The sequence below is a fragment of the Lepisosteus oculatus genome, chromosome 1 (assembly GCF_040954835.1).
Source record: "Lepisosteus oculatus isolate fLepOcu1 chromosome 1, fLepOcu1.hap2, whole genome shotgun sequence".
Taxonomy (NCBI): Eukaryota; Metazoa; Chordata; class Actinopteri; order Semionotiformes; family Lepisosteidae; genus Lepisosteus; species Lepisosteus oculatus.
In genome coordinates, this window is record NC_090696.1 from 6419088 (window position 1) to 6433549 (window position 14462).

The 14462-nt window shown below is 45.9% G+C and overlaps 1 protein-coding gene across 3 annotated transcripts in view; it reads left to right on the forward strand.

The window, feature by feature from the left end:
- Positions 1-14462, forward strand: part of zfyve28 (zinc finger, FYVE domain containing 28) — a 158240-nt gene that overhangs the window by 92667 nt on the left and 51111 nt on the right. For all 3 annotated transcript variants that reach the window (XM_015344371.2, XM_015344372.2, XM_015344373.2), the window contains exon 2: positions 11152-11292. In XM_015344371.2, coding sequence (XP_015199857.1) covers positions 11152-11292 — 141 coding nt within the window. The remainder of the gene's footprint in view (positions 1-11151; positions 11293-14462) is intronic.

Consider the following 14462-nt stretch of genomic DNA (forward strand, 5'->3'; position numbering starts at 1 on the left):
GCTCATTTTAAAATGACAGGGCCCTCTGCAGGGTGATGCCGGGGTCGATCTCTCTGTGCCCACTTAGTTTCCGGCCTCAGTTAATTTTGCGCGTGATAAACTGTCCCAGAGCCAGTTCACACAGCCCTGGGGAGATGGCTTCACCATGGAGGCTGGGCCACTGTCACACCCAGAGCTTTACTGCTGCACGTCGGAGTGAAGTTCACCCATTGCCTCACACTGCAAATGAGTCTCTTTGGGTCAGATCTTAAGGCGGACTTATGTTTTTACGTTGACTGCACTCTTTAATACTGCACGGTGATTTGGGGAATCCTTGAGGTTGTGGTTTTTGTTTTTTTTTCATTTTTATGTAATTTGTTTTTTTTTTCAGCTGTTCCGTTGACATTAAATTCATCTTTAATCATGCACCCACAGCTGTTCCCGATCACCCCTGGCCTCGATGCACGCAACAGTTAAAAACACAACAACGAAAAAAATGCTAAGCTAGGAATTGATTACGTGCTAGGACGTAGCAGGATGCCTTTCAATTTTCAGCTTCAGTGCTAAGCAGTTTTTTAAAACTCCTTTTTATGCACGTATCTAGAATGTTAACTCCATAGATTACGCTAAAGCTTGGATGCAAGGGTGGGATACAGACCCATCCTGGCTGCTAGAGTGGTATTCAGGGCCAGTGGTTTCAGTGTATAATTCCCTCTGATACAGTACATTGGATTCCTTTGGCCTCACTGCTAACTGTGGAATGCAGTTTGGTGGCAATTCTATGTCTCCTTTTCTGCCTGTGACCTCCTCAATGTCATTCCTTTTGAAGAATGTGTCCCTAACACATGCCCTGGGAAGCCTGGTCACTTCCCGGGTTTTAATGTTTCCTCTGGCCTGTAGGCTGGCAAGTGTCTTGCCCTCTTGTCTTTGCCCACAGTGCAGGCGGGTGTCCCTGGGCTCGGTGAGATCATAGCTCTGCAATGTGTGACCATCAATCATCCCACCGCAGAGGGGCTGGAAGTCAGCAAGGCCATGGGATATACGGAGCTGATCAGGCCCATTTGGCTACATCATACAGAGACATGTTGTTTTCCTTGCTGTGGATTTTGTGTGACTTGGGCACACTGAAGCACTCTTTGTTAAGGCCACTTGTACCCAGATGCAGTGCTACGCACCAGTCTCTGGAAGGTTACTACACAGTGTAGAACAATGACTGAGTGTTTAAACACAGAGCGTACAGTGATGCTGTTTTTTATTCTGCCAACTGCATTGCGGCTCTTCTTACTGCAGGCAAAAAAAGAATAACACAAGATCTTGAGTTCATTTAGCTTTGTCTTTCTGACCATGTTAGGAACTCCGCTAGATACGTTTATAAACTGTCGGCTCTCTGTCTTTGCAGCAGAAGGTGTTTTAGCGAGATCACTGATTTCTGTTTGACTTTGTGGTGCACCCGAAGGGAGGCCAAGAACATAAGAAAGGTTACACATGAGAAGAGGCCATTCAGCCGCCAATCAAGCCAGTTTGCTCGTTAGTAGTTAATTGATCAGAGGATGTAATCCAGACATTCCTTGGGTGAAGCCAGCGTATCAACGTAACTTCCATGGCTGGGTAGCTTGTTCCAGACTCCATATTAACCTAAACACCGAAAAAATTCAATACTGACGAGTTTGGTGGCTGGCAGAGCTATGATAGTTAGAGCAGAACATTATGACTTTGTCCTCCTTAATAAACCAAGTCTCCAAGCTGTATGTTTTAGTTTAGATGGGCCATGTAGTAGCTGCAGGAGATAGACGTGAGAGTGATATTCCCGTGTGAAATTCCAACGGCGCTCCTGTGAAGAGCTCAGCATGTCTCCGGCATCTCTTGGTTTCCCGATCAAGACATCACGACATCATGAGGTCCCAGATTGCTGGATTCAGGTGTGACTTTTGCATGCTGGGAAAGAATGCAGCTCATGGACCCACCTCAGCTGATTGTAGCATGCTGGTCCCGACAGTTTTACCTTTTGGAAACACTCCCTTTGGTTGTCATGGGAGAGTCCAGATAGTTCTGTTGTGGAAGTTGCTTCTTTTTGTGATTAGGAGAGACGGGTGTGTCTTTTTTCCCCCTTTAATAATGCTGATTGGTGGTCCCTAGTTAGGAATGCTGGATACTACAGAATCTAGACCTTGAAATCTGGTCTGTGGCAATACGAATAATTCACAGTAAACATCAGTTAAAGTACAATTTGCTTTGAAATAGGAATAATGAAGTCATATTCAGTTTAACTCTCAGTTTTATTCAGTGGTGCACTTTTATTGTCAGTGATTAAATATCTGCCGGCCTATGTTGTCCACAGTTGCTCCCCACTAGTCTGCATGGAGTGCTCCTGAGCTTTCCCGTAACACTCTGTTGTTGCGGAATACTTCGGCCCCTCGGTTCCGCTGACACAATGAGTTAGCAGCAATGCCCTAGCAACAGGCAGCCTTTTGAGCTGACTGGTTTCTATGTCTTGTGTTTTCTGGTTGATTGGTACAGAACCATATGTGGTATAGGTCTACCTGACTTGCAGTTAAGTATTTCATTCGTTTTATTGCATCTCGTTGTCATCTACTTACTGTTTTTATCCAAAGCAACTTACCTTTGGCTCAGCTGGGTATTTTACTGCAAAAAAAAGTGCTTTGCTCAACTGTCCAATAGCAGTGTCTCATCTGGGAATCTGCAAACTTCCAGTTATGAGTCTAACTCATAACCCTAAACACTGCTCCAAAACCCTTGTCTTCGTGACTCTTTAACAATAACAATAACGATACACAAAGCCACCCTCAGTGCTTTGCTGTACGTACAATAACTGCTCTATGAATGCCGATCACAAAGAAGACGTCTCCAAGTGATTTAGACTTTGTCACTTTAACAATGCCTGGAGAAAACGTCAATAGATGAAGCAGTTGCTACGCAACTGAGCTATGCAACAGTTTTTTCTCTTTCTTTATTGCTTATATATAGATCAGACGCATGCATTTCTTTTCTATACAGAACTCTGCAGAAGAACTTGTGCCTCTGTGTGCATTAATACTGGCTGTCGGATATTGAAGAGTTTTGACTGGTATGTAGAGTACTCTGTGTCTTTCCTGTATTTAAGGCCTGTATGACAGGAAATTAAACTGTAGTAGATTGTTGTCCTTCTTGGCACCATCCTTATAACCACAGAGTGTCTTTTCCTGGAGTGTCTGTAAGCACTGTCCGAAACGCTTTTCCCTGGATATGGGAATTTTCTGGCATTATTAGCAAATGGGTGTGCAGGAATGTGACAGGGTGGTAAAAGGGATAAAGGGGATAAGGTCCTTTTCTTTGTGTTGTCAGAAATACTGCTTCCGTTAGAAGACACCAGGGGTGTGTGATCTCATCTTAGCCACCTCCTCAGTAACACCACGTGCCTTTTATTTTCCTCCGGCATCACGCTGCCCAAGCCCCGCAGCTGAGGCACGTACCGCAGGGGCCTGTTCTGAGAGCTCTGCCCTTCCGAATTCATGTCCGTAGCTGGGATTATTTTGTTGTTAGTGCACTAGTCAAGTTTGCACATTATTCCAAATCCTGAGGATTAGAGAACACTACAGAGGGAGCAAAGGAAATTCAGAAAGATTGAGATAAAATGTAAGATTGGCAGATGACGTTTAATGTAAACACGTGTAGACGTTTGCCTGCTGCTACCTCCCAACTTCCTCCTGTAATCTGTAACCTTTCTTGTGCTCTCATGAAGCTGCCACACATCTGCTTTTTAGATGGAAGGAGTGGTTCAGTTTTAATCTCTAATCTTCCATTACTTATTTTTTTCGTCGCTATCAATGATCAATTAGGAGGAGCCGAAAATGCTTTTGTATCTCTGTGAAGCTCTTCCCAGAGAGTGTAAAGTGTGAATTCTTCCCAGAAACCTCCCCTTCTCCAGCGCTGCCAGTTTCCAGTTTCAGGGCACATTACTCCCACTAATGTGCAGAAGCAGAGAGGAGAAAAGCGTTAAGATGCAAGCAGTTATTAACTGGGACTGCGTGAGGGCATGTTGGAGGAAATGTAAGGCTAAGGAGACTCTTGACTGGAATCTGATTGTCTCAAGTTTCCTATAAATGCTTGCAGCAGCCATATGACCTGCCTGGCTGAATGACAGAATGGTCAAGGGAAAAGCAGCCCTAAACACTGCCATCAGACTTCCTGCAGCAGTGATTGCGAGCCCTGGCTCTCACAGCAGAGAGGACTGTGAGCCAGACTGTACCGGACTATGGAACGAGAGCTGGGCAGGGGACCGATGGAGATGTTTGCTGACTGAATTACTGCATGGCTTGTACTTGTGTTGCCCACAGTTCCTAAACTATAACCGCTGGTAGGTCAACTGACTTCTGGGAAACTTGGCCCTGGTGTGAGTGTGTGAGTGTGTGTGTCTGTGTGTGCCCTGCAGTGCACTGGTGTGCCCCCCCCCCCACAATCAACTTTTTGTGCCCCATTCTTTCCAGGTTAGCCTCGGCTCCCTGCAACCCTGTATTGGATAAAACAGAAAAATCATGGATGGATCCCACTCTCATAACTTACAGGAGGGGCCCCACTTCATGCACCACTCAAATACAGCTCCCACCCGGAGGACACTTTAGTAATCATGTTACTAATCAAGGCCTCATTTTAAGGTCTCACCTGAGCAACAGCATATCCTCCTGCATGGTGCCCCCAGCCGCCACACTGGGGCAGTAATTTAGAAATTCCTTTTCAGATATTCTGGGAAAAGCGCCCACTACCCAAGAGCACTTACAGCCGCAACGCCATCTTCGTCAGTGGTCTCTCAGCCTGGTGCTGAACAGGCCAAACCTTGCTTCCCATCATCGGAGATCTGGGGGCCTCAGGGCTGGTGGCGAAACTCATTTTCACATCCTCAGCGCAGACCCTTGGTTTAGAGTTTCACCCCGATACTTCATCTCGAATGAAGAGGTGAGGGGGAGCGCCGCGTCAGAGCATGAGCAGCGAAGGGCCAGACGGGGCTAATTCCGACCCTGTTCTTGCTGCTCATGGCGGGATCAGCCCCTGCTCCTGATGTGCAGTAAGCCTTTTGGAAGTGAGCAGGTTCGATTTCCACAGATTGCTTGAGCAGTTCTAAGATACATATTACAAAGTGTTGGTGGCAGTGAATTGATTTCCCTGTAGTCACTAAATAATAACAAGGGATTACAGCTTCTGCCCTTAATATCTAATGTCTGCTTCTAAAGCTGTAATTAGCACAACTACATTTAATGCAAGCTAAGTATAATACTTATTGGACGTCACTCTGAGTAAGGCCATCCACTAAACTAATCAGTAATCGTGATTAAGTACATCATTTCTTTGCACAAATTACAGCTATAGATATATGCCTAGGCTTGTCTTCGGTAAAGAAAACTATGCACTGCTTAACTCAGGAAAATGAAAATCACGTGAGAGGTCAAGATCTCTTAAAAGTTTATTTTTTAAACTTCTTAAATAATAGCAATTTAGAAAAGGCTAGGAATAGCTAGAATTATAAATAACTGTTCAAATTGCAGTCCAGTGACTCAGAGCAATAAACGTGTCCCTCAGTGCAATGGAATGAGCTTTATTCCAAGCCAATTTCATGATTAATTGATTTGTTTTGTTGGCACCAGAGATTTTTAAGTGAGTGGTTTTGGTGGAAATAAACATCGAAACCTGCCATCTCTAATCACAGTGATAAGACCATGTTTTCCCAGGAGTGCTGGGTGGTTTCAGGACAGAGAAACAGGCCTCGAGAGAAGGGAAAGGACTGTTCACTGGACGCTCAGTAAGAACAAGGAAAAGGTTTGGGTGATGTCTGTGCATCAGGGCTGTCTGTTGATGAAGGGAAACTGAGAATCTTACCCACAATTTTGGAGATCACCTTCAAGGAAGGGTAACCCCACGGGGACAATATGCCACTCTGAGTTCTTAATACCCCAGGCTCTCTGAACGAAGGTAGAGGTGGGAAGATGTCATTATCCTCCCGGGCAGTTGGTGTGTCTCAGAAACAGCTTTGCTGGTCCTAGCTGAGCTTGAGACTGCACCCGTGAGGATAGGAAACAAGATTCAGATTTAGAATCTTTTTCACCAGCCAGTGGCCCTCAAGTGCTTTGCCACACAGGGACTGAGTGGAACAGGAGTTGTGGAGCTTGTAGTTTCAGGACATGGAATGAGCTGACAGTGGTCTTTTTCTGATAATCCAGTCCAGCACATGCTGCTGTGCCTTGTCTATAGTACAAGTTTGGCTAGTTCAGAGCAAGGGGCTCCTTAATTCCTTTCAGGGAAGACCAGTGGCAAAAGAGGTCAGAGCATCACACTGACTTGTAATTAGCAGGAGCCTGGTGATTCCAGTGACCATCTGCTAGGACCTGCAGCTGCTTTTGAAAAGCGTCTTCTGATGAGTTTCAGGTCCTTCTCAGAATATCAATGAACAGGCAAGGCAGGGGTGAACCATTAGTCAAGCACTGCGCGTTCACTTTCCACAGGGTCGCCTCTTTACAGAAACTGAACAGAGCCTTGGCCTCTCTCTGAGGGGTGTGCTAAGGGATGAGTCCAGGTGTTTATTGGTCCAGGCGCTTATTGTAAGAATGGCAGATGGGAACGTTAAAACCTAGTGGCCTTAGACTGGGATAAAGCCAGTCTACTGTGGAGGACAAGATCCAGCACATCAGGGAGGACATACCCAGTAAGAGCACTATTCCTTGTTCTCCTCCAGTTTTCCACAATGCTGATCACGTTTCTCTCCTGAAGGGAGGATGTCTCTAATCTGAAATCACAAGGTGTTTGCCTGCTCATGCTGAGAGGCAGCTTTTCATGAAATGGCGCAGCACCTCTGTGTGTGCTGTTAGCGCCGAGTGGTTGTCTCCTGAGAGCTTTGCTTTACTGAATATAAAGAGATCTGTGAACAGAGCCTTTTCACACTCTCATCTCATCTCTGAGCTGGAATGAGTAGGTTTTTTAAAAAAAGCTAGGATGCAGGGAATGACAGTTTTTTCTATGCTTTTTTTAGATTGCTCTGCTGTACTAAGACTTCAGGTGACAACTATATTAGTTTATGCTTTATGGACATTAATTGAACACAACTGTGTCTGAAGGTTCAAAAGCAAGTAGCTGGCTAAGCAGTGAGGAGAGCCATCAAGAACAATGATAAAAATAACAAAGAAATGCACGTTTATATTGTTCATAATTGAGTAAGGGCTCACCGTGAAATGGAGATGAATTGATATATCAACCCATTGCTCCTTGTGCAATGAAGCTGTCAGTATCTATTGAGTTCTGTCACCTCTGAGCTGTGGTACAGAGCTCTGCTCGTCTAATTGGGTCCCTCCCTGACTGCTCTGCATTGAGTGATGTGGGACTGAAATGTGCTGTTTTTTGCCAGAGCAGACTGGGTGCTTTCAGCTGTGCTGTGTTTGGTTTAGGCAGTCTTATGTGGGGTTTCTTCAGTGTCATCAGTGCATTGCTTTCAAAGGCAGGCCTTATTTTTTCATTAGGTTAAATATTTTGAGGTTTTTATTTGTGTGATTCCAGTACCAAGTAATTGGATTTAAATGGAATTGCTATGTGTTGATTTTTATAATTGACCTCTGATAACCCCCCATGGAACTGACAGTGTTGAAGTGTTTTGGCCAGCTGACAGAGAGGTGCCTCCAGGCAAAGACTTCTGCCACACATCACATGAGAACATAAGAACTGGGCAAATGAGAAGAGGCCATTCACTTCCGGTGGGTACTTGTGGACTGATCCAAGGATCTCATCCAGCCGCTTCTTGAAAAAAGACATGCTACAGGCTCAAACAACATGGCTGGGTAGATTTCTCATCTAGGTGCCAGCCACCTGTCTTCACTTCGAAGAGCTCCTCCACAGGTTTCCTCTCGTGTCCCCTGTTCGTTCTGAAGAGATCAGCTGGGTGGACTCTGTCAGTGCCTTTGAGGTTTGGGATGTTTGTATCAGGTCCCTCAGCGATCGGCGCTGCTCAAGACTGAAAAGGTTCAGTGCCTTCTGCCTCTTGGTGAAGACATGCCCCTACGCACTAGACTATATCTGGTTGCTCGTCTCTGGACTGATTCCAGAGCAGCAGTATCTTTTCTATAATGTGCTGATCAAAATTGCACACAGTGTTCTAAATGAGGCCACAGTCGTGTGCTTTCAACTATACGTATCTAAATGGTTTATCTGCCTTTTTATTGCTTCCCACCATTGTCTAGAAAATACAAAAGATGTAAACATAAGATGTCAATATGGGTACCTTCAGCACCCCCTTGCCTGCTGCCGCCCCACTCTGCTCCTGGGGTGAGAGTCGTCTCTGAGACCCCCTGCTGCTCCTCGGAAGAAGCGCAGCCTCATTCCTGCCCTCTGGCTGTTCTTTTATTGCTCTCTTCCCGGGTGGAAGGAAACCCTGGTGGATGTGGTGGGGGTTTTCTGCTCACCATAATAATGAAATCAATCAAAGCAACAGGGGCCAGGAGACATACAGCAGCAAGGACTGGAAGCAAACGGATAAGCAGCAGCAATTAAATTAAAAAAAATAAATATTTACCTCATATTAAACCAGCCGAGGTGCACCAGCTTCACAGACACTGTCATTGCAGAACAGCAGTGAGCACAAGGAACACAATCGGCAGCTGGAACTGTAACAAACGCCGGAGAAAAACATGTTTTCATTGTGTAGTTCACACGGTCTTTCAGGAACAATCGGTCAGTTTTTGGGCAGGATGCAGCAGACTGGAAGAATGAAGGAGGCTCAAAGGTCTTTCCCCTCTTCCAGAGGGTTATTTTGTCTCAGGTTCGGGAATTTATAAGGGATTTTAAAGGTGCAGACCCAAGTTGCCATAGGCCTGAAAATAGAGAAGTTAAAGTAACATTTTTCACCCACAGAGGTTTTTGAAAACCTGCAGGTCATACTGGGGGAGAAAGCTTTGAAAGCTGATGTGTGAGGGATATGTACCATTGTATTTATACATGTATGCGATTGCAGTAGCACATTGAGAATAGCTCCAGCTGGAAACAGACTTGTATTGCTGTATGTTATATATAGTCCGAATTGTAAATATCATTTCTTAAGCCTTTTTTCTGAGTTTGTTGGAATGTTAAGCCTGTTCCCCTTGTGGGTGATTTCTGTAGCCTCAGGTAGACACGTTCGCTGCAGCAGAAGGGCAGTATGGGGAGCTGACTGACTGCTGTCCCTTGGCCTGGGCAGCGTCTCCCCAGGCCCTGCCCCTGCCCGGCGGCTACAGAGGGCTCCCGAGCTATTGACGTGCTCAGCTGAGGCAGGATGCCCTGGCCCTGTTCTGTCACGTGTGTGTGTAACATGTGGGGAAACATCACATTCCACATGCAGCTCACGGCCCCCTGACTAGAGGCGAGCTAATGGCGCCCAAAGCCTCCTCAGCCAGACGAAACGCTCTCTGATCGCAGACCTCTACAGGGTGTTCACAGGAGGTGCTAACGATCTCAGGATTGCCTCATTAGGTGTTTTGTCTTTCACTGGCTGAGGGCTGACTTCACCTGGTCCGGTCATCTGCCAGTAAATCCAGTGGAGCTCGTGTCTCTGAAGCGGGGCCCCAGTGCCACGTGCTCTTTAAGTGCCACTCCTCCCAGCAGGCACGATAGCTCGTCTGGCCACGGACTGAAATGCTTTGCACTGAAATGACCAAGAGTGCTGTATTGAAGCTGTGCACATGGGGCCTTACATCTGGGGAATTCAAACAGCAGTTGATTTTGATATTTAATAACAGTAAATTGCATCTACCTGTATACAGCATTCTACAGGGTCCCAAGTCTTGAAAGGTTGCAGGGAGCTTGCAGCAGCCTTTTCTTTTTTTAATATTTTTATTGCAACAGTATAATTTTTATATACTGCAGTATAAAACATTAGACACTTGTATATTTTGATTATACTACGCTATGACAGCCTAGTTCTGGTGGGAATTGGGATCACAGTAATATCTCAAGTTTATAGGTACGGATAAGGTCGTCTCTATCCTGAGATGGAAGAAGCACTTAGAAAATGGATGGACGGTTATATATTGATTATATATTATGTATAATATTTAATACAAATATTAAAGAACAAGTCAGAAGGAAGTGGCTGTTCTACAGGCTACATAAAAAGGGCCCCATATTCTGGGAACAGGAGGCACTTCCTGATGCAAAGGGTTATGGGTGTATAGAACGAGCTGCCCACCCATGACATGATACACTTTCCAGAAAGCTTTTGATAAAGCCCTTATTAAAGGTCTGATTCCCACAGTACTAATAATCCAAAGTAATGTGTGCACATGGCTGGAGAACTGAGAAACAGACAAGAAAAGGGAAACATGTAATCATGTTACATGAAACATGCTACCACACCAGTGGTAGGAACACACACCGTACGGATTACATGGGTGTTTCAGAGCTGCGGGAAGATACGCATAACAGGGAGCTGGGTGTCTGTGTAGATTCTTCAAAGAAGCAATAAAACAGCAAACAGGATTCTGGGGGATGCAAAACGTAAAATTGTGTGTAATTGTTACACGAAGACATCTGGAAATAAAATCTGCAATGGAATTTAAATCCAGGATTGTCCTTCATAAGAGCTCTTTTAAAATATTGTGTTCAGTTTTGAATGTAGATCACAGTGTTGATTGTGTTTGACCCTTAGAAATGGCTCAGGAAGAGCTACAAGAATGAGTCCGGGTCTCAAGGGATTGTGCTATGCAGACAGATTTTTCAGTCTAGAGCAAAGGAGATTGAGAGAAGGATTGATCCTCTCCACAGAGCCCCCATGGAAAGTGGTAGTTTCTCAAAACAGCCACCCTCACAGAGGCATGATGCTTCTTCAATGTGTGCCTCCAAATGCCCTGCACCTGTTGTGCAAGAAATATTATCTACCTGTAAAGCATCTGAGGGGAGAGAACTGAATCCTGTAGTTGTGGGAGCACTGCATGTGCCACGTGGAGAAAGTAGGATAATTGTGACTTATTGTTTGTTTTTTTCTGGAGCAGGACTCAGTGGTTAGACACGGGGAGCATTTGTACAACATGTTGAATCTGCTGAAGTCTGAACCAGTAGATATAACGCAGTCACTTATTCAAGGGAAGTCGGGCATCCATCCTCTTCGGCAGGCGGCGTGTGTTGTGTTGGCGTCAGTCTCACGGCGGCTGTTTCCCCTCTCTCTTTCAGAGGACGGACCCCCAGCTCCTGGCTCAGTTCTACTACGCCGATGAGGAGCTCAACCAGGTGGCCACGGAGCTGGACAGTCTGGACGGCAGGAAGGACCCACAGAGGTGCACCTTGCTCGTCAACCAGTTCCGGTCCTGCCAGGTAAGAGCAGAGACAGGGTACCTGGAACTTGAACTTTATTGCCATATGTAGCCAGTACATGTACTGGTACGATGGAATTCTTACTTACAGAAAGTCTCTCGATTGTTAAAACAAGTGTAAAAACACAAAGTGCAAACAGTGCATCAAGACAATGTACACACAAACAGTAGACAATGTACAAGTAAACAAGTAGACAGTTTGAATGTAAACAATACAGACGTGTAAACAATGACTGGAGACGTACAATAAATAAATTACAATGAGGTAGATGGTGATGGTGTAGGTGTGGTCCGAGGGGGATGGCTAAATGTGTTCGCCAGTCTCACTGCTTGTGGATAGAAGCTATTGAGGAATCTAGTGGTCAGTGTCCGTATGCTCTTATATCTCTTGCCTGAGGGCAGTGGGGTGAAGAGGACTCTTCATTTCCTCTGTGTAAGTCCTGAACTTGGAGGAAGGGAAAGTTCGTTGTGTGACCTGAAAAAAAAGAGCAAGACACTGTCTCAGGGACTGTTCGGAGACCTGTGTTCCTCTGTGCTGTTCGCATCATTCCTGTTTGGTGGTGACTAGGTGCTCTGCCTGTGGAAGGACGCAGTGGCCACTATGTGGAAGAATATTTAAAAGTTTTCTTTACTGGAAGAATTACAAGAAATGTAATAAGCTACCCAGACACCCAGTACCCCCGCTTCTTCCAGGAAATGGCAGGATGAGAAACTTGTTGCCCATTTGATAGTCAGATGGGTCTCCTCTTGTTTGTCACTAGTCTCAGGTTGTAGATGGCTAGCACAGGGGTGTCATGGAGTTCCATGTGGCAGGCTCGTAGTCTTACTGACACTTGTCCTTAAATGTTTTTCACTCCTCATTAGCCATCAGCTGGACTTACCTGGCAAGAGGTCTGGCTTTTTTTTGGCTGAGGGGGGAGGGCTAAAGTATTGTCACTGCTGCCTCTCCAAAGGGTGGGACCATGCAGCTTTTATCTGTCTGATTTTTTCTCATCCAATTTGGAAGTGCCAAGTGTCTGTACCTCACGGCGATGACCCCTGTCCCTGCATGGGAAGGCTGAGGAGGTGCAGAGTGACTGCAGTGACCCCTCCCACCCAGACATGTCCAGGACATCACAGTGAGCCTCGGCCCTGCGACCTCACATGAGAGCCCTGGGTGGCCAGTCCCAGTCCTTCCTCCTGCTGAGCCAGTGGCACTGCACCATCTGAGCCGTCCTGCTCCCAGTCAGTAAATGAGGGAGCCCAGGTTCATACCCACACAGCAGGCACCTTTCCGGTTGAGCCACTCAGGAGCAGCCCCACACCGCATGAAATACGGCACGTCAGTGGTGGCCTGGTTGTGTTTGCTCACGTCACATGGTGTTAGCCTGCAAAACGTAAAATTGTGTGTAATTGTTACACGAAGACGTCTGGAAATAAAACCTGCAATGGTGACCTAGCAAGAGCAATGGCAACCTGCAAGCTCATTAAAAAAACAGTGCTTGTTAGAAAAGACAGCTGCCTCTTATTTGCCTCATTACGGCTAGAGAGCTGGGCGGTTCAGGCAGTGTTCCCCCTGGGTTTAAGGCCCAGACACCTTTGTGTCTGGCAGATTGTCTAGTAAGAGCTGAGCATCCGATTAACAATCCCAAACAAGTGCTGTGAATAGTTTTTTATACTTTTCCGTTCACCCCTTCCAGTTATTCTGTGTCTCATCCTTCCTGGTGAAGCACTCAGACCTTGGAAGGAAAAGGGATTATTTCCGGTACATGACCACCCTTCATCTTTCAGTGGAAGGGAATGTGTTGAAAATGCACTCCTGTGTGCCTGTGTCTGCTCTTCCTTGTTGCTAGGGTCCTCTTCACCATCTTTTGAAATACCGATCAAGCTGACAGAGCGAGAATCTCGGCAGTCCCACCTCTGACAGCACAATTTGGTTCTTTCACAAGGCAGGGATTTCCAACCCCAGAAGCACTGCTTACACATTGGCTTTCAGAACTTCCTCCTGCAGCCCTGGACAAAATGTGAGGTGCATCTTTCAAGACCATCGTTTGATATCTCCTCTCAACCTACCCTCTTGAGGGTTTTTAACACAGTTACTCACTGATTTACAGGAAAATCCCAAACATAATCCAGCCTAAAACAAACATGTGATGTTGAAATATTGATGGAAAAGAAAAGAAAATGCTGTATGAAATGCCTTGGGCTTTCATTAGGTCCATAGTGTAGTAGGGTCCAGTGTTGTGCCATTAAATGATTACAGGTGATTACAGTAACCTTCTGTGAGATACCTGTGAGATATCTCTCAAATGAGTCCTGTCCTTCTTTCACGGCTAGAAGGAATGAATGAACTGCTCTCTTCACTTCTTTTCACAGAATTTGTCTTAAGGCTTTATTTCTTCTCTGAGCCGCATGCATTCTCTTCTCGGGTGGCTGAGGGCTGGGTGCAGCTCACGGCTTGCTCAGGATTACCTGGAGCCTGCCGGTGCCTCTCGATGTGTGCGCCTGAGTTTATCTGTCCTTGCCCGGATTAGCCTTCCAGGTTCCTTCTCCTGCTTTCCCACCCTGCAGCACCCGTCAAGGATGCAGTAGCTGGAGGACACAGCTCACAAACGCACTGAGAGAGAAGCTCACCCTGGGATTCAGGGCGCTGATCCCTTTAAATAAGGCATCCGTTCTCCATTCATCTGGATCACTGCAGGAAACGAACAAAAGCAGGGGGTTTTGACTGTGTTTTAGTTGATTTTATTAAATATGGCCATTGATATCTGTGTTTTCAGTTCAGAAAAGCCAGTTTCTGCTCCTGTTGGATTGAAAAAACAACAATAATAATAATATCCTGTCAAAGCACTTTACAGGTAATGGGGACTCCCCTACACCACCACTAATGTGCAGCACCACCTGGATTATGTGACTCACAGTATACTCGCCATACACCAGCTATCAGTGGGGAGGGAGGAGAGCAGAGTGATGAAGCCAATTCACAGATGGGGATTATTAGGAGGTCAGGATTGGTAAAGGCCAGAAGTTTGACCAGGACACCAGGGTAACACAAGACCTAACATCAAGAATAGCCCTGGGATTTTTAATGACCACAGAGACTCAGGAATTTGGTTTTACTCATCACCTGAAGGACGGCGCTTTTACCATTTAGTGTCCCCTTCATTATACTGAGGCATAAGAAACCCCCAG